A 24,412-nucleotide genomic window follows, 5' to 3' on the forward strand; every position below is an offset into this window, starting at 1 on the left:
CACACACACAGCTACACACACTACAAAGGCAGACACACAAACACACCACACAGACACATACACACTACACAGATACACATCTACACACACCACATAGACACACCACATAGACAGACACACATCACACAGACACACCACATAGGCAGACACACACCACACAGACCCACATATACACACACCACACAGACACATGCCACACAGACACACATCTACACACACCACACAGACACACACACATCTACACACACCCCACAGACACACACATCTACACACACACACACAGCTACACACACACACAGAGACACACACACAGCTAAACACACACCCCACAGACACATACACAGCTACACACCCACAGACACACACATAGCTACACCCACAGCTACACACACACCCACAGACACACACACAGCTACACCCACAGACACACACACACAGCTACACACACAGACACACACACAGCTACACACACAGACACACACACAGCTACACACACACCCCACAGACACACACACAGGCACGAAGGCTGCTGATAGCTGCTAGTGTTTTCTCAATTACTTTTCAATATACTGACGTGGAACTTTAAAAGCCTCAGTGTTTTGTTTTGTTTTTAACAATTTTAAGCTTCAGCTTCATGTGTCATTATTCTCTTTGTGAGCCTAGTAGTCAAATTATCATGTTGAAAGGGGAAGTTTATAACTTTGTTAACTGAATGTCTTTAAAAATCTTAGAAATTCAACACATTTGGTTCTCTCCTCTCTCCAGCCCTGTCCCCATCCCACCCACCCCCCTCAGCCAGAACACCAGCAGCTCTGTCTGATTATAGTGGAGAGTGTTTAATTTTTTGCTGCTGGGTCTCTTCACCTGCACAATTCCACTGCTCACAGACATTTTTTTAAATTTGTTTCTATTTATTTGTTCCCTTTTGTTGCCCTTGTTTCTTTTTATTGCTGTAGTTACTATTATTGTTGGATAGGACAGAGAGAAATCGAGAGGAGGCGATGGCAGAGGGGGAGAGAAAGACAGACACCTGCAAACCTGCTTCACCACCTGTGAAGCGACCCCCCTGCAGGTGGGGAGCCGGGGGCTCGCGCTTTGCACCACATGCGCTTAACCCGCTGCGCTACCGCCCGACTCTCGGCTTTCTTCTTTCTTACATTGATAAATACCCTAAGGTCCTAAGCCGTTCTTTAATATATCAGGCTTGTGAACAGGTTGAATGTCACATTGTCAGGCGCATTTTAGCAATGCTACAAACAGGGACAAATCCTTTCAGTCTGCTCAGAATCTTCACCCTGAAGCCGATGGCTCGACCGCCCGTTTGCAACTGGAGCTGCGGGGCTGATCTGCTGCTGGTGATTCTCTTTAAATGTGGCAGCTGCGGGAAAGAGCAGACGGACCCATCCTGCCATTTGTCTGTGTGTGGTTTAACTTCCGTAGCTGCTGTTAAACTCCCCCTTTCCTGGGTCAGGGACGCTCTGTAGGGAAGAAGGGCCTGCAGTCTTCGTAGCAGCGTCAGGGGTGATGGCCGTGCCCACCCTAGTGCCCACCCCCACTGGGTGGTCTCAGCCTTTCTGTGCTGTTGCAGATGTGTGTTTCCCTTTTCTCCAGTCCTCAGCCTCTTCCACCAGCGTCTCCACCGCCTCCCACAGCACACAGGCTGCTTCCTCTCTGGGCGAGAGTCTCTCGCCTGATTCCTGCCCTGCACGTCCCCGCCTCAGAGCCTCCTGAAGCTGTGAAGAGACCTCTTTGGGGCCAGGTGGTGACACACCTGGTTAAACACACATGCTACAATGTGCAAAGGACCAAAGGACCCAGGTTCAAGCCCTTGGTCCCCACCTGCAGGGGGAAAGCTTTGCAAATGTTGAAGCAGGGCTGCAGGGGTCTCTCTGTCTCTCTCCCTTTCTGTCTCCCCCTCCCCTCTCGATTTCTGGCTATCTAATAAATAAAGACATATATATATATATATACATATATATATATGGTTTGCCTCCAGGGTTATTGCTGGGGCTCGGTGCCTGCACTACAAATCCACTACTCCTGGAGGCTATTTTTTCCCTTTTGTTGCCCTTGTTGTTATTATTATTGTTTGTTGTTGCTATTACTGTCATTATTGTTGGATAGGACAGAGAGAAATCGAGAAAGGAGGGGAAGGCAGAGGTGGGTAGAGAAAGACAGACACCTGCTTCACCGCTTGTGAAGCAACCCCCCTGCAGGTGGGGAGCCGGGGGCTAGAACTGGGATCCTTGTGCTAGTCCTTGCACTTCACACCACGTGCGCTTAACCCACTGCGCTACCGCCCGCCGCCCCCCCATCCCTTTTTTAAGAGGCCTCTTCTTGGCCCTTAGCTCTGGGACTTTGCATCCAAGGCTGCCATAACAAGGAGAACCGGGAGTCAGGTGGTAGCGCAACGGGTTAAGTGCAGGTAGCTCAAAGCGCAAGGACCAGCGCAAGGATCCTGGTTTGAGCGCCCAGCCCCCCACCTGCAGGGGAGTAGCTTCACAGGTGGTGAAGCAGGTCTGCAGGTGTCTGTCTTTCTCTCCTCCTCTCTGTCTTCCCCTCCTCTCTCCATTTCTCTCTGTCCTATCCAACAACATCAGTAACAACAACAATAATAATTACAACAATAAAAAAAAAAACAAGGACAACAAAAAGGGAATAAATAAATATTTTAAAAAAAGAAGAACCACCATGGGAGGAGGAAGATTTATTTTCTTGTTAACTTTTATTTAATTTTGCTTAGATAGAGACAGAGAAGCAAAGGAATAGTGTAAGAGGCCACAGCGCCAAAGCTTCCTTCATTGTGACGGGGGCCGGGCACATGCCTGGGTCTCTCTCAAGGCAAAGCAGCATACTATCCAAGTGAGCTGTTTCACCGGCTCAAAAGAAAGATTTTTTTTTTTTTTTAGTGGCTGTCCTCCCTCCTGGTCTAGAAATTCTGCTATGACAGTGCTCACTGAAGAATGATTCTCTGCTATCCCTGCTTCCAGTGACTGAGAGCTCACCCCTCGTTTTTCAATTGTGGCGAGATAATGAATAACATAGATTTCACCGTGCTAGCCATCTGTTTTATTGTTGGATAAAGACACAGGGAAGTTGAGAGGGGAGGGAAGATAGAGACAGAGAGAGACAAAGCCCTGTTTCACCACTCCTGAAGCTTCCCCCCCACACACACACAGGTGGGGACCAGGGGCTTGAACTTGCGTGCTTGCGTACTGTAGTGTGTGCGCTTAACCAGGTTGCCACCACCTGACTCCCTAAGCCATGTTTTTTTTTTTTAAGATTTATTTCTTAGGGACCAGGCAGTGGCCCACTCAGTTAAGTGAACATATCACCATACACCGCCAGGTCAAGCCCCTGGCCCCCCACCTGCAGGGGGGTCGCTGTGGTGGGGGGAACTTCATGAGCAGGGCTGCAGGTGTCTGTCTCTCTCCCTCTCTGTTTCCCCTCCCCCTTTCAATTTTTCTTAATCCTGCCAAGTTTTTTTTTTTAAAGGAAAGAAATAAAGATATTTTTTAAAGATTTCTTTCTTTCTTTCTTTTTTGGTGCCTGCATTAGGAATCCACTGCTCCTGGAGGCTATTTTTTCCCTTTTGTTGCCCTTGTTGTTTATCGTTGTTGTTATTATTATTGTTATTATTGCTTTTGGATAGGACAGAGAAATAGAGAGAGGAGGGGAAGACAGAGAGGGGGAGAGAAAGATAGACACCTGCAGACCTGCTTCACCACCTGTGAAGCGACTCCCCTGCAGGTGAGGAGCCGGGGGCTCGAACCAGGATCCTTACACCGGTCCTTGCGCTTCGTGCCACCTGCACTTAACCCACTGCACCACAGCCCCCAATTTATTTCTTTATTCATGTGGGAAAGAGAGCAGAGAAGAACCAGATCCTGAATATGTGCTGCTGGGAATCATCATGGGCCCACGGCGTGAGCGGGTCAGGAGTCCTGTCTGCCGTGCCGTCTGCCAGGCTGCCATCTGAATAAACCATCATCTCTAGGGCGCAGCTGAGTGGCGGCAGGTGTGTTCACACCGGTACGCAGCCATCACCACCATCCATCGGCCGAAGCTTCACATCTCTCCACTGAAACCCTGCGCCCATTAAACAAGAACTTCCTTCCTCTCCTAGCGACCACGGTTCTCCTTTCTTGCCATCTCTCTGAATATCACTCTGCCGAGTACCCCACAGAGTGGAAGCACAGTCTTTCTGCCTTTGTGGTCAAGCTCAAGGAACATGACACAGTGCCCTCATGGCTCCTCCAGGTTGTACACGTCAGGATACACATGACTGCTTGCAGCTTTTATTATTATTATTGTTGTTATTTATTTGTCTTCATTCCAGATAGGGAGAGAGAGAGACATACACACACACTTTATAGCTGCACTCTGCCATCTGTGAAGCTTCCTCGGTGCCTCGATGCTTTTTTCTGTGGCACTGGAGCTTATACCCCAGGTCTAGTGCATAGTAAAGGACTCGTGCATGGCAAGGAATGTGCTCTGTGGAGTAAACTGTCTCCAAGCCTCCTACCTCTTGTTTCTGCAGATCTGCTTCACTGCTCATGAAACATTCCCCCTGCAGGTAGGGAGCAGGGGCTCAAACCCACCGTCCTTGCACTTGCTGAGGTGGTACGCTTGGTCAAATGCACATATTACCATGCACGAGGACCCGGGTTCGAGCTCTGCTCCCTGCCTGCAGGGGTGAATGCTTCAGGAGCGGTGAAGCAAGTCTGCAGGTGTCTGTCTTTCTCTCCTTATCTCCCCTCCCCTCTCCATGTCTTGCTGTCACGTCAGTTAAAATTAGGAAGGAAGGGAGGAAGGGAAGGGGGCATTGGTCAGTGGTGCACCTGATTGAACACACTTGTTATAGTACTCAAGGATCTGGGTTCAAGCCCCCATCCCCACCTGCAGGGGCAAAGCCTCAGAAATAGTAAAGCAGTACTGCAGGTGTCTGTCTGTCTTCTCTCTCCCCACTTCCTCTCCATTTCTCTCTGTCTTTACCCAACACATAAATAAAATGTTAAAGGAGGGAAAATGGCCACCAGGAGCAGTGGATTCGTAGTGCAGACACTGAACCTGGTGGCAAAAAAAAAAATTACCTTTTTCATATTTGCAAGGACCCATATTCCAGTAAAGGGAGCATTCCCAAACCCCAGTGACTGGGATGTGGATTGGGGTTGGGGGGGCTGGAGAAGGAGCACTGCATCTGCTTCTCTCTTTTAATAAATGTAAATCCACCCCAGGCAGCCTCTCTGCCCCTCAAAGCACTTTTTTTTTTTAGGAGGGGAGAGCACATAACTTTTTTTTAATATTTATTTATTTACTTATTCCCTTTTGTTGCCCTTGTTTTATTGTTGTAGTTATTATTGTTGTTATTGATGTCATTGTTGTTGGATAGGACAGAGAGGTATCGAGAGAGTAGAGGAAGACAGAGGGAGGAGAGAAAGACAGACACCTGCAGACCTGCTTCACCACCTGTGAAGTGACTCCCCTGCAGGTGGGGAGCTGGGGGCTTGAACCAGGATCCTTACGCCTGTCTTTGCGCTTCGCGACACCTGTGCTTAACCCGCTGTGCTACTGTCTGACTCCCCTCAAGGCACTTTTTAAGTTTTTAATCTAAAGTCCAGAGCACCTCCATTTAATGCAGTTCCAGGGATCAAATTCAGGGCTTCATGGAGGTGAGGCATAGGCTGTACCCCTCAGCTACCTCCTCAGCCCTCTAGGCATCTTTTAAGACTGCTCACAGCTGAGGAGAGAGCACCAGGGACCTACTTCTGAGAGGTTTCAGGCTTGATCCCCAGCACTACCAATAATCAGAGCTGCATACTCACTGCTCTGGTCAAAAAAAAAAAAAAAAAAAAATCAAAAGCCAGGCACTTCTGTTTTCCAGAGAGGCAGTTGTCTTCATTCAGCAAGCATTTCTGTAGGTCTGAGGCTGGCCAGGTCCCTCTGAGATGCTCAGGCTTCCCTCACTGGTGGCTTCTTCTGGCTGCATTTCCCTAACAGCACCTGACAGTTCCCTTCCCTCCCCCGGGAATCCCCTGGAAGGCCAGCCAGAATGTCCTGGGGGTGGGGACCCAAGTTGAGTCACCCAGGCACCGTCCCCTCCCTTTGGACGAGCTGTCCCTGATGTTCCAGAGCCCGGAGGAGAAAAGGCAGCCTGTTCCGCTTCCTGCCTGCCCTCTGGACTCTAATTAATTTCCTTCTGGTGGACTGTTTGATTAAAGCCTCATTAAGTAGCTTTGCACACGCAGCTCTGGTGGCTTCAATACCGAAGCCGGCTCCCTTTGGCCAGTTAATATTCAGAGCCAGATGCTCCCCCTCTTTTCCTTGGTTCTGTTGTTGGCAGAAACTGTGGAGTCATTCCTGGAGGAGAGAGACAGATACAAGCTAATTTCCCAAGGGGCCTCCCTTCTTGGAATGGGCTTAAAACCTCCAGTTTAAAAAGGGGAGGGGGTGGTTGCAATTTAAAATAACTGTGTACCTGGCATCTTCCCTATAGCTGCTCCTGGCTTTCCCTTAAAATACCTAAAAAGCCACACGCGCACACACACAGACACAGGATGCTAAAAACAAAGACAGGTGGACAGTCTGGGAAGAGCCTCCTCTCTCTCTCTAAGACAGATGGGGATGGTCTCTGCTTCCCCACAGGAGTCTCTGATCCCCACAGGCAGGCAGCAAGCCCCTCTCTCCCTCATCCTGAGGACTTGGTGATGGCTTGGGGTAGAAAATGTGTTGCTTCCTGCCTCCATCCAGAGAAAGCAGCTCTCTGAGGGGGTCTCCAAAGCTGGCCCACAAGTTTAGTGAGGGGAGAAGGTCACTTTTTTGTGGATTTCCAGGGATTCTATTATTATTGATTTTGCCTGTTGGGGCTTCACGCCTGCACAATTCCATCATGCACTCTAGTGAATCTTTTTTCTGCTTACTTTATTTTATTTTATTTATTATTATTGGATTGAGAGGGGAGGGGGAGATAGAGAGGGAGAGAGACAGAGAGACACCTGAAACCCTGATTCACCACTTGTGAAGCTTTCTACCTTCAGGTGGAGGGAGACCAGGGGCTTGAACCTGGGTCCTTGTGCACTGTAATAATGTGTGTGCTTGAACAGGTGCACCACCACCTGGCCCTTACTTATATGATTGGCAGGCTCACCTTGGCAGAGCTGTAAGCCACGCCCACAGGCCTAGTCAATAAACATCCAAGCCCCGCCTTCACCGCCTTTCTAAGCCACACCCACACCTGTTACCAGTTTCATTTCCTACTGTGCCTCAATTTCCTTCCTCCAGGCCAGAGGAGTATGTGTTCTGGAGTGGTGCTGCAATGTCTGTGACCACCCCCACCCCCAGGTACTTCCTGTCATTTCTGACATAGGCACTACTCACTGAGCCACCTCTTAGGCCCAATCCTGACGCTTTCTAACTGGAGTGGCAATCAGGCTCCACACTCCCGCACCTCCCCATACACCTCAGGTCTCAATCCCAAACCCCAACCTGTGCTTCTAACCTGTATCTGAGACGTGCCCAGGACCCCTCCTTGGGTTGAATTAATTCACAGTACTCAGAGAGAGAGACACTGGATTTATCCCGAGTGGCCAGTGTGTTGGATATTGTAACGGAGTAAGGGGAGATGGAAAATTACTGCTGAAAATTCTGTCAATAGTTAACATCCATATTGGTGAGATAGAAATGTTGGTCTTAAGAGAGATTTAATTTACACCTATTAGCTGAGGAGAGGAAAAACTAAATACATTAGTAGCCAGGAAGGAACTGTAGTTTGAATATGTTAGGACTGGGGAGAGAAAGGAATTCTGTAGTTTGAATGTCTGTTGATACTGGGCTAATAATAGTTAACCACTAAAACATTCTAGGGGCCTGGGGAAATAGGGTAAGAGTTATGCAGATTTTCATGCCTGAGCCTCTGGGGTCCCAGGTTCAATCCCCTGTCCTACCATAAGCCAGAGCTAAGTAGTGCTCTGGTAAAAAAAATAATAATAATAATAATGATGATGACAGTAATAATAAATAAATACTTAGCTTCACTTTTTTTTAAAATATATGACTGACTCTGACAACTTGAAGTTCTACACATAGAGAAGAGAAAAACTATATAATTAGGAAGAGTAAAGAGAGTAGGGGAAAAACAATTTGGAAAGTCTACCTTTTTTTTAATTTATTTTTGCCTCCAGGGTTATTGCAGGGACTCTGTGCCTATACTACAAACCCACTGCTCTTGGAAGCTATTTTTTCCCTTTTGTTGCCCTTGTTGTTTATCATTGTTGCTGTTGTTGATGATGCCATTGTTGTTGGCTAGGACAGAGAAATGGAGAGAGGAGGGTGTCGTGAGCAAGGTATAGGAGTAAGGACTCCCTCGGAGAGCGTGTCGTGGTTAAGCAATAATTCTTTACTTATTTTAGATGCCAGAGAAGGGTGACACAATTCACGCAACACACAGTCAACCCGATACCTCTCCTTCCTCAGTAGCCGTTCACAGGTAAGGCTCACGACGTGGGCACCAGCCGCTGTGTTGTCGGACTGGAGGTCCTTTGTCTGCTGGTGCGACCAGATGAATGAGGGTCTCTGGAAGCTGGGGAAGCAGCTACTTAGTCTTTAGCACCACCAGCAGCATTCCAGTTAGTCCCGGTTAGTAGCGGTGACAGTGCTTCATTCAGCTGGTTTCTGAGCTTCTATAGATACTAACTTACCTCTGGTTTTAAGGTTACATCACCATTGGCCAATCAGGTCTGGGTTGACATTAGAGTAATTCTTATCCTACTTATACATATGTCTCTCATCACACTATGCAGGCGCACTATGGTTACTATGGTTACCTGTTCACTATAGAGAGCAAGACAGAGGGGGAGAGAAAGAGAGACACCTGCAGACCTGCTTCACCGCCTGTGAAGTGGCACCCCTGCAGGTGGGGAGCCGGGGGTTCGAACCAGGATTATTTTTTTAAATATTTATTTGATGAATTTCTTATTTATTTTCCCTTTTTGCCCTTTTTTATTGTTGTAGTTATTATTATTGTTGTTATTGATGTTGTTGTTGGATAGGACAGAGAGAAATGGAGAGAGGAGGGGAAGACAGAGAGGGGGAGAGAAAGATAGACACCTGCAGAACTGCTTCATCCCTGCTCAAACCAGGATCCTTCCACTGCTCCTTGTGCTTTGTGCCACATGCACTTAACCCGCTGTGCTACCACCCGACTCCCAGTCTACCTTTTCCTTTTTTTAAAAAAGTCACTTTTTTTAACTATTTATTTTCCCTTTGTTGCCCTTGTTGTTTCATTGTTGTAGTTATTATTATTGTTGTTATTGATGTTGTCATTGTTGGATAGGACAGAGAGAAATGGAGAGAGGAGGGGAAGACAGAGAAGGGGAGAGAAAGACACCTGCAGACCTGCTTCACCGCCTGTGAAGCGACTCCCCTGCAGGTGGGGACCCAGGGGCTCGAACCGAGATCCTTCCACTGGTCCTTGTGCTTTGCGCCACATGCGCTTAACCTGCTGCACTACCACCAGACTCCTAAAGTCTACCTTTTACCCGCTTAAGCCAGTGGTTTTCTCTTGTTTTTTTTTTGTTTGTTTGTTTTGTTTTGTTCTTTTTTCTTTTTTTTTTCTAAATAAAATGTTACTTTTTGTTTTCCTTGCCGACACTTGTGTGGTCTTGACTGTTTACTTTCCAGCTCAATTTTCAGTGTCTCTTGGGGGTAGCCAGATGCGAGAGCTGCACAGAGCGGTGGTCTGGAGAAGGGCGCCAAGCTCCCACACCAGCTCTGTGTGCACCAGTCTGACCAGCTCCTCTGTTCACCAGCACAGGAGCTCTCCAATTTGGGGTGCTTCTGGAGGCATCATTATGCAGGCATGGCCTCTTAAGTAACTGTCCTGAGTGACTCAGTCTCCAGTCCCCAGATGTTCTGTGGGAGGAGGGGAAGGAATACTGAAGAATCTCACTCAAGCCTCCCAGTTCCCACTGGCAGGAGGAAAACTTCACAAGTGGTGAGACAGTGTTGCAGGTGTCTCTCTGTCCCTCTCCCTCTCACTATCACCCTTCTATTCCATTTCTGGCTGTCTATCCAATAAAGATAATTAAAAAAAAAAAAAAAACGGATTGGGTAGTGTTGCACTCACTTAAGTGCACAAGGATCTGAGTTCAAGCCCCCAGTCCCTACTTAGGGGAAAGTTTCACAAGGTGAAGCAGGGCTGAAGTTGTCTCTCTTCCTCTCTATCTGACCCTCCCCCTCTCGATTTTTGCTGTTTCTACCCAACTAATAACTAAAATTAAAAAATAAAAGACTTTCAGGGGCTGGGCAGTGCTGGGAAATTGTGTAAATGCGGTCACATCCACCATGTTGTCCCCTCAGGGCATTGTCAATTCCCCGAGAGAGTTGATACTATAATCCCAGAGTGCCTTGTTTACTCCTCCCCCTTCCCATTCTCGCGAGAGCTGTGATCCTATCCCCGAGTGCCTTGTTTCCTAGCCAATCACATCCCGACTTTTCTCCCATAAAAGCCCTTCTTCTTCTGCTCATCGCTCTCTTAGCCCCTTCACCTGCGGACACGGAGGAGGGTTGCTGTGCGTAGAGGGAGGCGGCCATTTTGCTAGCTCCATGTGGCCCGAACCGCTGTGCTCTCACCCAACTCTGAGGTGTCCTCACGAATAAAGATTTGTGTTCCCTCTCTGCTCCAGATCTCCTCTCTCTCCTCCTTCCCGCAGCCTGACAGGGCAGTAGCACAGTGGGTTAAGCACACATGGCACAAAGCCCAAGGGCCCACACAAAGATCCCGGTTTGAGCCCCAACTCCCCACCTGCCAGGGGTCTCTTTACAGGCAGTGAAGCAGGTCTGCAGGTGTCTCTCTTTCTCTGCCCCTCTTTGTCTCCCTTCCTCTCTCCATCTCTCTCTGTCCAACAACAATAACAACAACCAGGGCAACAAAATGGGAAAAAATGACCCCCAGGAGCAGTGGATCTGTAGTGCAGGCACCAACCGAACCCCAGCAATAACTCTGGAGCCCCCCCAAAAAAAGATTCCTTTATACTCTCCTTTTAATCTTTTTCTTTTTTTAAAGATTGTTTTCCTTGGGGCTGGGTGCACCTGATTGAGTGCATGTTCGAGTCCCTGGTCCCCACTTACAAGGGGAAAGCTTCAGGAGTGGTGAAGCAGGGCGGCAGGTGTCTCTCTGTCTCTCTCCCTGTCTATCACCCCCTTCCCTCTCGATTTCTTGCTGTCTCTATCAATAAATAAAGATAATAAAAAAGCAATTTAAAAAAGTTTTTTTATTGGGGTCGGGCGGTGGCGCAGTGGGTTAAGCGCATGTGGCGCAAAGCACAGGGACCGGCGTAAGGATCCCGGTTCGAGCCCCCGGCTCCCCACCTGCAGGGGAGTCGCTTCACAGGCGGTGAAGCAGGTCTGCAGGTGTCTATCTTTCTCTCCCCTTCTCTGTCTTCCCCTCCTCTCTCCATTTCTCTCTGTCCTATCCAACAACGAATTGCGTCAACAAGGGCAATAATAATAACCACAGCGAAGCTACAACAAGGGCAACAAAAGGGGGGGAAAAAATGGCCTCCAGGAGCGGTGGATTCATGGTGCAGGCACCGAGCCCAGCAATAACCCTGGAGGAGGAAAAAAAAAAAAAATTAAAAAATTAAATTAAAAAAAAAAAGTTTTTTTATTTATTATTGGATAGAGACAGAAATTGAGAGGGATGGGGAAGAAAGAGAGAGAGAGACCTGCGGCTCTACTTCACTTCTCGTGAAGCTTTCCCCCCGTAGGTGAGAAGCAGGGGCTTGAACCCCAGTCCTTGCACACTATAATGTCTGTGCTTAACCAGATACATCACTGCCTGGCCCCCTCCTTTTAACCTTTTTCATAGCCAGGGACATAGTTCAGTGGGTAGAATACAGGACTTGCATGCCTAAGGCACCCTGTTCAAGCCCCAGTAGCTCATGTACTCAAGTGATGCTTTGACTTCTGTCTGGTCCCCATGGGAAACTCTTAGCATATGAAGTAAATAAAAATAAATATCTTTCAAGTTTTGAAATTGAGATATAATTGGCATAACACTGTTTACATCTAAGCTGTGCAATATTTTGCAGATTTAATTACACCGTGGTTGCCTCTGTAGCTTTATCTAATACCTCTATCAAATCACATAATTATCACCTCTTCAAGTGGTGGCAACAAATAAGATCTAATCTCTTAGGGAGTTGAATGTGTCCGATCCCTTTGTGTTGTCTGCAATCATTGTGCTACGTAATGGACCTCGAGGACTTACTCACTGACTGCTGACTGCTGGTTCCAGGCTTTCAAATAGCATCTCCCACTCCCCAGGCCCTTCTCATGATGACCACTACCCCACTGTTTCCACGTTCTTTTTAAATTCCTCATCTAAGAGTTACTATATGATATTGGTCTCTCTCTCTCTCTGACTCAGTAGCACAGTGTCACAAGTTCCTTCCATGTTGTTGCAAATGGCAGAAATCCCCTTTTTTTTCTTCCTTGTTTCTGAATATTGGTGTGTGTGTGTGTGTGTGTGTGTGTGTGTGTGTGTGTGTGTGTGTTTATCCAGCCATCCACTGATGGACACTTGCATGGTTCCCAGACCTTGATTATTGTGAACGGTAACACGATAAACATGGCCTGCACCCACTTGTTAGATAGCTACTTTTCATTTCCTGTGGACAAGATAATTGTGATTTTTAAATGGAATGGTAGTTCTGTTTTTCATTTTTTTTATTAATATGACAAATGTATACATTCTTTTTTATATTTATTGGATAGACACAGCCAGAAATTGTGAGGGAAGGGGGTGATAGACAGGGAGAGAGACAGAGAGACACCTGCAGCACTGCTTCACCACTCGTGAAGCTTTCCCCCTTGCAAGTGGGGACCGGGGACTTGAACCCGGGTTCCTGCTCACTGTAACATGTGCGCTCAACCAGGTGCGCCACCATCCAGTCCCACATTCTTTTTTTTATACCCCCCATAGCGCTAGCTTTAGGTCTCTGGATCGCTCAGAGGACCAGCCAGCCCATTTCTTCCTTTCTTCCTTTCTTTCTTTTTATTTTATTTATTGGGGAATTAATGTTTTACATTTGACAGTAAGTACAATGGTTTGTACATGCATAACATTTCCCAGTTTTCCATATAACAATACAACCCCCACTAGGTCCTCTGTCATCCTTTTTGGACCTGTACTCTCCCCACCCACCCACCCAGAATCTTTTTATTTTTCATTTCTTGAAGAATGTTTATACTCTAAGATTATTGAGAACCTCAAAGAAGTTTTCTGTGCAGACTATTTGGGGTGCTATCTACTGAATTCAAAATCAAAACAAGGGGCCAGGTGGTGGCACACCAGTTTGAGGGCACATCTTACGATGCACAAGGACCCTGTTCGAGTCCCCAGTCCACACCTGCAGGGGAGGGAGGGAGGGTGGAAGCTCTTTGAGTGGCAAAGCAGTGTTGCGAGTGTCTCTCTTTCTCTCCCCCTATTTCTCCTTTCCCTCTTGATTTCTTTTTTTTTTAATATTTTATTTTATTTATTTATTCCCTTTTGTTGCCCTTGTTGTTTTATTGTTGTAGTTATTATTGTTGTTGTCGTCGTTGTTGGATAGGACAGAGAGAAATGGAGAGAGGGAGGGGAAGACAGAGAGGAGGAGAGAAAGATAGACACCTGAAGACCTGCTTCACCGCCTGTGAAGCGACTCCCCTGCAGGTGGGGAGCTGGGGTTCGAATCGGGATCCTTATCCGGTCCTTGTGCTTTGCGCCACCTGCGCTTAACCCGCTGCGCTACAGCCCGACTCCCTTGATTTCTTTATAATTTAAAATTATAAAGATAATTTTTAAAAAATATTTTTAAAAGAAATCAAAACAAGGGTGGGGATGGCTCAGCCAGTAGAGTACACACCTCACCATGAGCAAGGACCCCAGTTCAAGTCCCTGCTTGCACACTTGGGAGCACCTGCATGAGGGAAAGCCTCATGAATTGCAGGGCAATGCTCTGCTGCCTCTCATCTCTCTCCCTCTCTCCCTTTCTGTCTGAAATTGCAAAAAGAGAAATGTTTACCTGGAGCAGTGAAATCACGCAGGCACAAGCCCCAGTGAAAAGGAAAGGAGAGAGGGAGGAGAGAGGAATTTTTCTTTTTCATATTTATTTATTTATTCCCTTGTTGTTCTATTGTTGTAGTTACTATTGTTGTTGTCGTTGGATAGGACAGAGAGAAATGGGAGAGGAGGGGAAGACAGAGAGGGGGAGAGAAAGACACCTGCAGACCTGCTTCACTGCCTGTAAAGCGACTCCCCTGCAGGTGGGGAGCCGGGGGCTCGAACCGGGATCCTTAGGCCAGTCCATTTGCTTTGTGCCACCTGCAATTAACCCACTGCACTACCGCCGGACCCCCGGGAGAGAGAGATTTTAAATATCTGTTCATTCGTTTAAAGTGAATAATATTAAAAATAATAATAATAAAAATTTTTAAGTGAATAATAAATTCACACATGAAAGAAATGATTACAAAAATCACTGTATCTTCCCAAGGGGGGGGCGGGGGGAGAATCTGTAAAAAGAGTAGCATTGTTTCAAAGTATCGTGAATATACATGTGGCTTAGTAAGACTAGATTTGCATACCTGATGCCTGTCCACTCAGCCTCTTAGGTCCATTGTTTTAGTTATTAAGATCTACAGAGAAATGTAATAGCACCTGATAGTTCATTTAGAAAAGCAGACCTCAGAGAATCCTGAAACGGCACCCCTCACACATTGAGAACTGCTGTTCTGTGGTCCGGGAGGTGGCTCAGTGGATAAAGTATTGGATTCTCAAGTGTGAAGTCCCAAGTTCAATCCCTGGCAGCACATGTACCAGAGTGATGAGCTGGTTCTCTTTCTATTTCTCATAAATAAATAAAATCTTTAAAAAAAAAAAGGAACCAAACACACTCATCCAAAAAAGATCTGTGTACACCTATGTTTATAGCAACACAGTTTGTAATAGTAAAAACCTGGAAGCAACTCAGGTGTCCAAAAACAGATGAGTGGCTGAGCAAGTTGTGGTCTATGTACACAATGGACTACTACTCAGCTGTTAAAAATGGTGGCTTCATCTTCTTCACTCCATCTTGGATAGAGCTTGAAGGAATCCTGTCAGGTGAGATAAGTCAGAAAGAGGAGGATGAATATGGGATGATCCCACTCATAGAAGTTGAGAAATAAGAACAGAAGGGAAAACACAAAGCAGAACTTGGGCTGAGTTTGGTGTATTGCACCAAAGTAAAGACTTTGGTGCGGGGTGGGGGGAGCTAGTTCTATGTGGAAAATTAAGAAATGGGGCGGGGGGGGTAGATAGCATAATGGTTATGCAAAGAGGCTCCAAAGTTCCAGGTTCAATCCCTCCACACCATAAGCCCGAGCTGAGCAGTGCTCTGGTTAGAAAGAAAGAAAGAAAGAAAGAGAGAGAGAAAAAAAGAAAGAAATAAAGAAAGAGAAAACCAAGAAATGTTACACATGTACCAACTACTGTATTTTACTATTGACTATAAACCATTAATCCCCCCAATAAAGAAAAAGAAAGAAGTGGTCCAGGAGGTGGTGCAGTAGATAAAGCACTGGGTTTTCAAGCATGAGGTCCTGAGTTCAATCCCTGGCAGCACATGTACCAGAGTGATGTCTGGTTCTTTTTCTCTTTTTTCCTATCTTTCTCATTAATAAATAGATAAAGTCTTAAAAAAAAAAAAAGAAAAGAAAATTAAAGGTTGACTTGAACTGGTGGAAGATATTTCCATAAGCCCATAGCATTCCCTTCCTAGTTTGTCAAACTTTTAAATTATTTGATGTTTTTTGCTTCTTTTTTAAATTTTTTTATCTTTATTTATTGGATAGAAACAGTCAGAAGGGGGTCGGGCGGTGGCACAATGGGTTAAGCGCACGTGGCACAAAGCGCAGGGACCCGTGTAAGGATCCCGGTTAGAGCCCCCGGCTCCCCACCTGCAGGGGAATCACTTCACAGGTGGTGAAGCAGGTCTGCAGGTGTCTGTCTTTCTCTCCCCCTGTCTTCCCCTCCTCTCTCCGTTTCTCTCTGTCCTATCCAACAACAAACAACATCAACAATGGCAATAATAATAACCACAACGAGGCTACAACAACAAGGGCAGCAAAAGGGGGACAAAATGGCCTCCAGGAGCAGTGGATTCATGGTGCAGGCACCGAGCCCAGCAATAACCCTGGAGGAGGAAAAAGACAAAGAAACAGTCAGAAATCGAGAAGGAAGTGGAGATAGAAAGGAAAAGAGACAGGGAGACACCTGCAGCACTGCTTTGCCGCTTGCAAAATGCAGGTGGGGACCGGGGCCTCAAACTTGGGTCCTTGTGCATTGTAACGTGTGTGCCCAACCAGGTGCGCCACCATCAGGTCCATAAATTGTTTGTTTTAAAATGCCGCAGGAAGAAATGCTATCCTGACCTTCGTAAGTGAACCTCACTAGTTTTCAGGAAATCGAACCTCTTTCTTTCTCTCTCCCTCTCTTCCTCTCTCCCTCTCCTGGTTTTCAACGTCAGTTAGCAGGAGAGCCCTTTCTTAGTCCAGAACCAGCGACATTGAGCTGGTTACTGCCCTCAGCAGTAACTTAGACTCGCCTGATTCTCCCAACTTTTTTTTAAAATTTTTTACTTATTTATTCCCTTTTTGTTGCCCTTGTTGTTTTACTGTTGTAGTTATTGTTGTTGTTGTTATTGATGTTGTTGTTGAATAGGACAGAGAGAAATGGAGAGAGGAGGGGAAGACAGAGAGGGGGAGAGAAAGACAGTCACCTGCAGACCTGCTTCACCGCTTGTGAAGCGACTCCACTGCAGGTGGGGAGCCGAGGGCTCGAACTGAGATCCTTCTGCCGGTCCTTGCGCTTTGCGCCACGTGTGCATAACCCACTGCGCTACCGCCCGACTCCCCTCCCAACTTTCTGACGAGGAACCATCCACATGCACAGTTCCCTGAGCACGTCCCATGTGGACCCTGTAGACCCATAGTGGGAATGCTAGCTTGGTCCTCTGTGCAAGGCAGACCAGACCCCCACCACCACCCCCATGCCCTGGTGGAGCTACATGTGGCTTTGCTGCTTCCACCACCCCCCCCAAGTGTCTGCCACAGTGCCACCACAACGTCCTGCCAAGAGTCAGGGCACAGCGGAGCTGGAGGCCCCTGCTGGGAAGCCTGCTATGGGGCATGAGGAGGGGGATGCTGAGGGAGCCTTGGGTGTACACAGTCATTTCCAATAAACAGACGTGGGGGAAGGGGCACAGAGAGGCCACCTGGAGGTTCCAGGGACCTGTGAAGTCCCCTGAAACTTCCTGAGAGCTTAAGTGGGGTCAGAGCAAAGAAATAAAGTAGTCAGATCTGCAACAGCTGCCGTCTGGTTTTCCTGTTGCAGCTTCTTGTAACCCAGAGTCCTGAGAGCTTTGGGAGCTCCCCCCCCCCCCCCCCCCAGCTGGAGTCCTCTGGGCGGGTGCTATGACTCAGAGTTACCCAGCTCACAGAGAGTTTCCTTCCTGGGAAGACCCTCCTCCCTCTCCCCCACCTCCTCTCAAGGATCAGCAAAAATGACCCAGGCAGCAGCAGCTGGGAGAGACCTGGCTGTGGTCAGCGTGCAGGGTACCCAGATGGACAGGGGAGGACAGCATGGAGAAGAAGGCCCCTGGGGAAGAGCATTTGGCATCTTCCTAGACCTGTCCCAGCCTCCTGGGTTACGTCTGAGCTTCCCAGGTCCTTCTGGGATGAGAAGTCCTTGGGCAAGAAGCTGATTCTCCTCTGCCCTCCTTGATCCATATGGATTTATTTTTTTCCTCCAGGGTTATTGCTGAGGCTCGGTGCCTGCACTACAAATCCACTGCTCCTGGAGGCCATTTTTCCCTATTTTTGTTGCCCTTGTTGTTGTTGTTATTGTTAATAACAAGAGAGAAATCAAGAGAGACGGGGAAGATAGAGGGGGGGGGGAGAGAGAGAGACCTGCGGATCTGTTTCACTGCCTGTGAGGCAACCCCCTGCTGCAGGTGAGGAGCCGGGGGCTCGAACCAGGATCCTTATGCTGGTCCTTGGGCTTCACACCATGTTCGCTTAACCCGCTGCACTACCACCCGGCCCCCTGATTGGAATTTTTTTTTTAATGACACAAAAGGCTAATTTCTATTATATATGTGTACATAGAGGCCCACACGAGAACAGTGGAATCTTTCACACACTCTCTCTCTCTCTCTCTCTGTGTCTCTCCATACATATATGATAGAGACAGTGAGAAATTGAGATGGGAGGGGAAAATAGAGAGGAAAGAGACAGAGAGACACCTGCAGCCCTATTTCACCACTCATGAAGCTTTCCCCCTGCAGGTGGGGACCAGGGTTTGAACCCAGGTCCTTACACACTGTAATGTGTGCGCTCAACCAGGTGTGCCACCAAGAACAGTGGAATCTTTCATCTGGTCTTTCCAGTCAATAGGATTAAATCGTCTCTAGAAAGGTAACAATAAATGTAGAAAGGAATAACGCATAGAACAAAGAGATTCTAGAGAGTCGGGTGGTAGCGCAGCGGGTTAAGCGTGGGTGGCGTAAAGCACAGGACTGGAGTAAGGATCCTGGTTCGAGTCCCTGGCTCCCCACCTGCAGGGGAGTCACTTCACAATCTCCCTCTCTCTGCCTTCCCCTCCTCTCTCCATTTCTCTCTGTCCTATCCAACAATAATGACATCAATAATAACTACAATGATAAAACAACAAGGGCAACAAAAGGGAATAAATATTTTTTTAAAAACTAAAAAAAAAGAAATCTTAAAAAAAGAACAAAGAGATTCTCTGTTTTTAATATATTTATTTATTATTGGATAGAGACAGAGAAATTGAGAGGGGAGGGGGTACTAGAGAGGTAGAGAGACAGACAGACACCTGTAGCCCTGCTTCACCACTCATGAAGTTTTCCCCCTGCAGGTGGGGGCCAGGAGCTTGAACCTGCATCCTTGCGCATAACTTCTTTATCCAGTCGTCTGTTGCTGAGCATGCAGGTTGCTTAGATATTTTTTGACTATTGTGAATAATGCAGTTATGAACATGAAAACACATACATCCCTTTGAATTAATGTTTTCATGTTTTTTGGATAAGTGTCTGAGTGGGATTGCTGGAACTTAAGGCATCCCCGAGTTTACTTGTGTAAGAATTGGTTTTTCTTAAAAGGCTTTATTCATTTATTAATGCAAAATATAGGAGGACAGAGAGAGAACCAGACATCACTCTGGTATATGTGCTGCCAGGGATTGAACTCAAGACCTCCCACTTGAGAATCCAATGTTTTATCTACTGTGCCATCTCCTGGACCAGTGTAAGAATTCTTCATCCAGGGAGTGTAAGAATTCTTCATCCAGGGTGGTAGCGTAGCGGGTTAAGCGCAGGTGGCACAGAGCGCAAGGACAGGCATAAGGATCCCAGTTCAAGCCCCTGGGTCCACACCTGCAGGGGAGTCGCTAAACAGGCGGTGAAGCAGGTCTGCAGGTGTCTATCTTTCTCTCCCCCTCTCTGTCTTCCCCTCCTCTCTCCATTTCTCTCTGTCCTATCCAACAATGACGACATCAGTAATAACAACAATAATAACTACAACAACAATAAAAAAACAAGGGCAACAAAAGGGAAAATAAATATTAAAAATTTTTAAAAAGAATGGGGACACAGTGACCTTGTCACCACAGATAGGTAAGAGAAATAAAACCAAGAGACAACAAAAAGAAAAGGAACAGTCCAATTAAAAAAACAGTGGACAAAAGATGTAAATAGGTGTTTTTTTAAAAAATATTTTACTGATTTATTCCCTTTTGTTACCTTTGTTTTATTGTTGTAGTTATTATTGTTGTTGTTGATGTCGTCGTTGGTGGACAGAGAGAAATGGAGAGAGATGGGGAAGACAGAGAGAGGGGAGGGAAAGATAGACACCTGCAGACCTGCTTCACTGCCTGTGAAGGGATGGCCCTGCAGGTGGGAAGCCGGGGACTTGAACCAGGATCCTTATGCCGGTCCTTGCGCATTGCGCCACCTGCGCTTAACTCGCTGCGCCACCGCCTGACTCCCATGAATAGGTTTTGAAAGAAGAGATACATATGGTCCACAGACATATGAAGAAACGCTCCGTTTACTCATCATTAGATAAATGCAAATTAAAACCACATTGAGGGTGCTGGGCAGTGACGCAACAGGTTAAGTGCATAGTTCTTTTTTTTTTTTCCCTCCAGGGTTATTGCTGGGCTCGGTGCCTGCACCATGAATCCACCGCTCCTGGAGGCCGTTTTTCCCCCTTTTGTTGCCCTTGTTGTTTTAGCCTCGTTGTAGTTATTATTATTGCCATTGCTGATGTTGTTCGTTGTTGGATAGGACAGAGAGAAATGGAGAGAGGAAGGGAAGACAGAGAGGGGGAGAGAAAGACACCTGCAGACCTGCTTCACTGCCTGTGAAGCGACTCCCCTGCAGGTGGGGAGCCGGGGGCTCAAACCAGGATCCTTACACTGGTCCTTGCGCTTTGCGCCACCGCCCGACTCCCAAGTGCATAGTTCTAAGTGCAAGGATCCCAGTTCGAGTCCCCACTCCCCACCTGCAGTGGAGATGCTTCACAAGCGATGAAGCAGGTCTACAGGTGTCTCTCTTTTTTCCCTCTCTCTCTCTATCTCTCCCTCCCCTCTCAGTTTCTCTCTGTCCTATCAAATTAAAAAAAAAAAAAAAAAAGACTGCCCCAAGCGGAGGATTCATAGTGCCGGCTGGCATCAAAGCCCAGCGACTGGAAGCAAAACAAAACAAAAACACAAACACAAACATTGAGATTGCACCTCATGCCAGTGAGAAAGACCTTTGTCAACAGACAGGAAGCAGTGAGTGTTGGAGAGGATGTGGAGATAGAGGAACTGTGACACTGCTGATGGGCGTGCAAACTGCATCAGTCATTATGGAAAATGGATGAAGAATTCTTCTTTTTTCTTAATTTTTTTTCATATTTATTTATTTATCTTCCCTTTTGTTGTTGTAACTATTAATGTTGTTGTTGTTGGATAGGACAGAGAGAAACGGAGAGAGGAGGGGAAGACAGAGAGGGGAAGAGAAAGACAGACACCTGCAGACCTGCTTCACCACCTGTGAAGCGACTCCCCTGCAGGTGGGGAGCCGGGGGCTCGAACTGGGATCCTTATGCCAGTCTTCGCTGTGTCCCCATTCTACAGGGCTCTGGGAGGGGAGGCTGAGCTGCGTCCAGGGGCTGTTCTGGGCATGCTGGGAGGCAGTGAAAGTAGGTGAACACCCCTGACCTGGGCACCCTTTATTCTTGCAGGACCTCGGCATGGAGTCGACCTCGCTGGATGACGTCCTGTACCGCTATGCCAGCTTCAGGAACCTGGTGGATCCCATCACACACGACCTCATCATCAGCCTGGCCCGCTACATCCACTGCCCCAAGCCGGTAGGGGGAGCTGTGGTCAGGGCCGGCCAGGGCTGGGTGCACCCCGGGCAGCTTCTGCACGGCTCGGCGCCTGTGGAGGGTGGCCCCGAGACCTCACACTGACAACAGCGGAGAAAGGTTTTGTTGAGCCCATGGGGTTATTAAATCTGGATTCGTTGCTGACACTGGAGAAGCAGAATATTTCAGGGGAGGGGCCAGGAAATGGTTTACAGGGTAGAGCACACACTTTATCAGACACAGGGCCCGGGGTTCGAGTCCCTGGCCAGTGCATGGGAGCTCCTGCACAGAGGAAGCTTCATGAACTGTGGAGCTGTGCGGTAGTGTCTCCTCTCTTTCTCTCTCTCTCTCTGCCCCTCTGTTCCCCTCTTCCTCCCACACTGTATCTGAAGGAAAAAGTCAGCCAGAACAGGAGGTAGATAGCATATAGGTTATGCAAAGAGACTCTCATGCCTGAGGCTCCAAAGTTCCAGGTTCAATCTCCCACGCCACTATAAGCCAGAGCTGAACAGTGCTTTGATAAAAATAAATATATAGGGCGGAGAGTAGATCGCATAATGGTTATGCAAACAGACTCTCATGCCTGAGGCTCCAACATCCCAGGTTCAATCCCCCACACCACCATAAGCCAGAACTGAATAGTGTTCTGGTAAAAATAAATAAAATTTAAATAAATAGATAAAAATAAATGAGGCCGGGTGGTTGGCACACCTGGTTGAGTGCACGTTACAATGTGCAAGGACCTGGGTTCGAGCCCCCAGTCCCCACCTGCAGGGGGAAAGCTTCACAAGTGGTGAAACAGTGCTGCAGGTGTCTCTCTGTCTCTCACCCTCTCTATCACCCCTTCCCTCTCGATTTCTGACTATCTCTATCCAATCAATAAATAAAGATAATTTTTAAAAAATTAAATAAATAAATACATTTAATATATGTGTGTGTGTGTGTGTGTGTGTGTGTGTGTGTGTGTGTGTGTGTCAGCCAGGGACAAAAATGCTGGCTGGTGGCAACAAACAGATTGGATTGGTGTGTGTTTGTTTGTTTGTTTTTACCAGACCAATGCTCTGATCTTGCTTATAGTTGGGGGCTGATGGGGGAGAATGACTAAACCTGACTTTGGAGGATGAAAGACTGGGGTTTGTTTGTTTGTTTCACCTCTAGGGTTATCACGGTGGCTTAGTGCCTGCACTGTGAATCCATTTTTTGTCTTTTTTTTTTCTCTTTTCATTTTTTTCATTTAATTCAATAGAACAGAGAGAAATGGATAGGGGAAAGAGGTAGAAAGGGAAAGAGAGACACCTGCAGACCTGCTTCACCATTTGTGAAGCAACACCCCTCCTCCCCCCGCAGGTGGGCAGCTGGGGGCTTGAACTCCAGTCCTTGTGCGGGTCCTTACACGTAACCCAACACCATCACCGCCCGCCCTGCCCTCGTGAAAGACTCTTTGCATAATCATTATGTTACCTCCCCGGCTCATAAACTGGAATATTTCATGCAATCTCTCTGTCCTTGAAAATCTAGGAAGTCGCAGCAAATATAAAGCCCTCACTCCCACAGGCTGGTGCTGAGTGGCCAACACTGCTGTGTGATGCCAGGGCAAGGCCTGCGTGCCCAACTATGGAGGGTGTGCTGTGCCCGGACATACAGACTGGGGGGGGGGGGGAGCCAGGACCCGGTCCAAATCCAGCCACCTCTCTGCCACCCAAGCCACACACCCCGGTGCAAGACAGTGCCCACCTGGAGGTGGGCTGTTTCTTACTTTCTGATTGTTGTTTTTTGAAATGGTCTTGTTTGTTTTTCTTTTGCTCTGTGAGGTGGACTTTTTTTTTTCTTTATTTCTTTATTGGGGAATTAATATTTTACATTCGACAGTAAATACAATAGTTTGTACATGCATAACATTTGCCAGTTTTCCATATAACAATACAACCCCCACTAGGTCCTCTGTCATTCTTCTTGGATCTGTATTCTACACACACACACACACACACACACACACCAGAGTCTTTTACTTTGGTGCAATACGCCAATTCCAGTTCAGGTTCTACTTGTGTTTTCTCTTCTGATCTTGTTTTTCAACTTCTGCCTGAGAGCGAGATCATATTCATATTCATCCTTCTGTTTCTGAGTGAGGTGGGCTTTTCTTATTTAAAGGTGCTTTGAAAGCCCAGCAGTGGCCCTGCACAGGACTTCCCAGTCTGCCCCAGTCCCCACCACGCCCAACTGTCTTCCTCTCCTCTCTGGACTGTCATTTCATACCCACCCACTTCACTCACGTCCGCTTCTTGCCTAGCACCGGGAGTAGAGTACCAGGCTGCTCCAGCCTCTGCAGGGGTCACTCTGCCCCTTCTGGGTGGGAGGGTCGGATCTGCCCTATTCCTGCCAGCCCTCAGCTTGACAGACTTTGGGCTGGCTCACCCACAGCTGCTTCTGGGAGTCTGGAAGGAAAGAAGGGCTCAGAAAGGCTTCTTTCTCGCCCATTCCTCAATTTCTAGCAGTTTCCGTGTAAGGAAGCACTTCCTTTGTGTCAGGAACCGGAAGGCAGAGTGGGATCAAGGAGTGTGGGGAGAGAAGCTTCTGCTTCCAGAGAAGGATGTGATAACAGTGGGGGAAGGAGGGGATCGGGCGGTGGTGCACCCAGTAGAGTGCACCAGTTACCATGTGCAAGGTCCTGGGTTCAAGTCCCTGGTCCCACTTGCGGTGGGGGAAACTTCACAAGCAGAGGAGCAGTGCTGCAGGTGTCTCTCTGAGTCTCTTTTCTCTTTTTCCAGAGCGCTGCTCAGCTCTGGCTTGTGCTGCAGGGGATTGAACCTGGGGCTTTGGAGCCTCAGGCATGAGAGTCTGTTTGCAGAACCATTATGCTGTCTACCCTCCACCCTCAGTCTCTCTCTTTTTTTTTTGCCTCCAGGGTTGTTGCTGGGGCTTGGTGCCTGCAGTACAAATCCACTGCCCCTGGAGG

General features: G+C 47.5%; 1 protein-coding gene across 1 annotated transcript in view; it reads left to right on the plus strand.

Moving 5' to 3' along the window:
• The window catches only part of LRRC75A (leucine rich repeat containing 75A), a 58,637-nt gene that overhangs the window by 17,017 nt on the left and 17,208 nt on the right, over positions 1–24,412 (plus strand). Inside the window, exon 2 of the mRNA XM_007519206.2 lies at positions 21,331–21,459. Coding sequence (XP_007519268.2) covers positions 21,331–21,459 — 129 coding nt within the window. The remainder of the gene's footprint in view (positions 1–21,330; positions 21,460–24,412) is intronic.

The sequence above is a fragment of the Erinaceus europaeus genome, chromosome 12 (genome assembly GCF_950295315.1).
Source record: "Erinaceus europaeus chromosome 12, mEriEur2.1, whole genome shotgun sequence".
In the NCBI taxonomy this organism is placed as follows: domain Eukaryota; kingdom Metazoa; phylum Chordata; class Mammalia; order Eulipotyphla; family Erinaceidae; genus Erinaceus; species Erinaceus europaeus.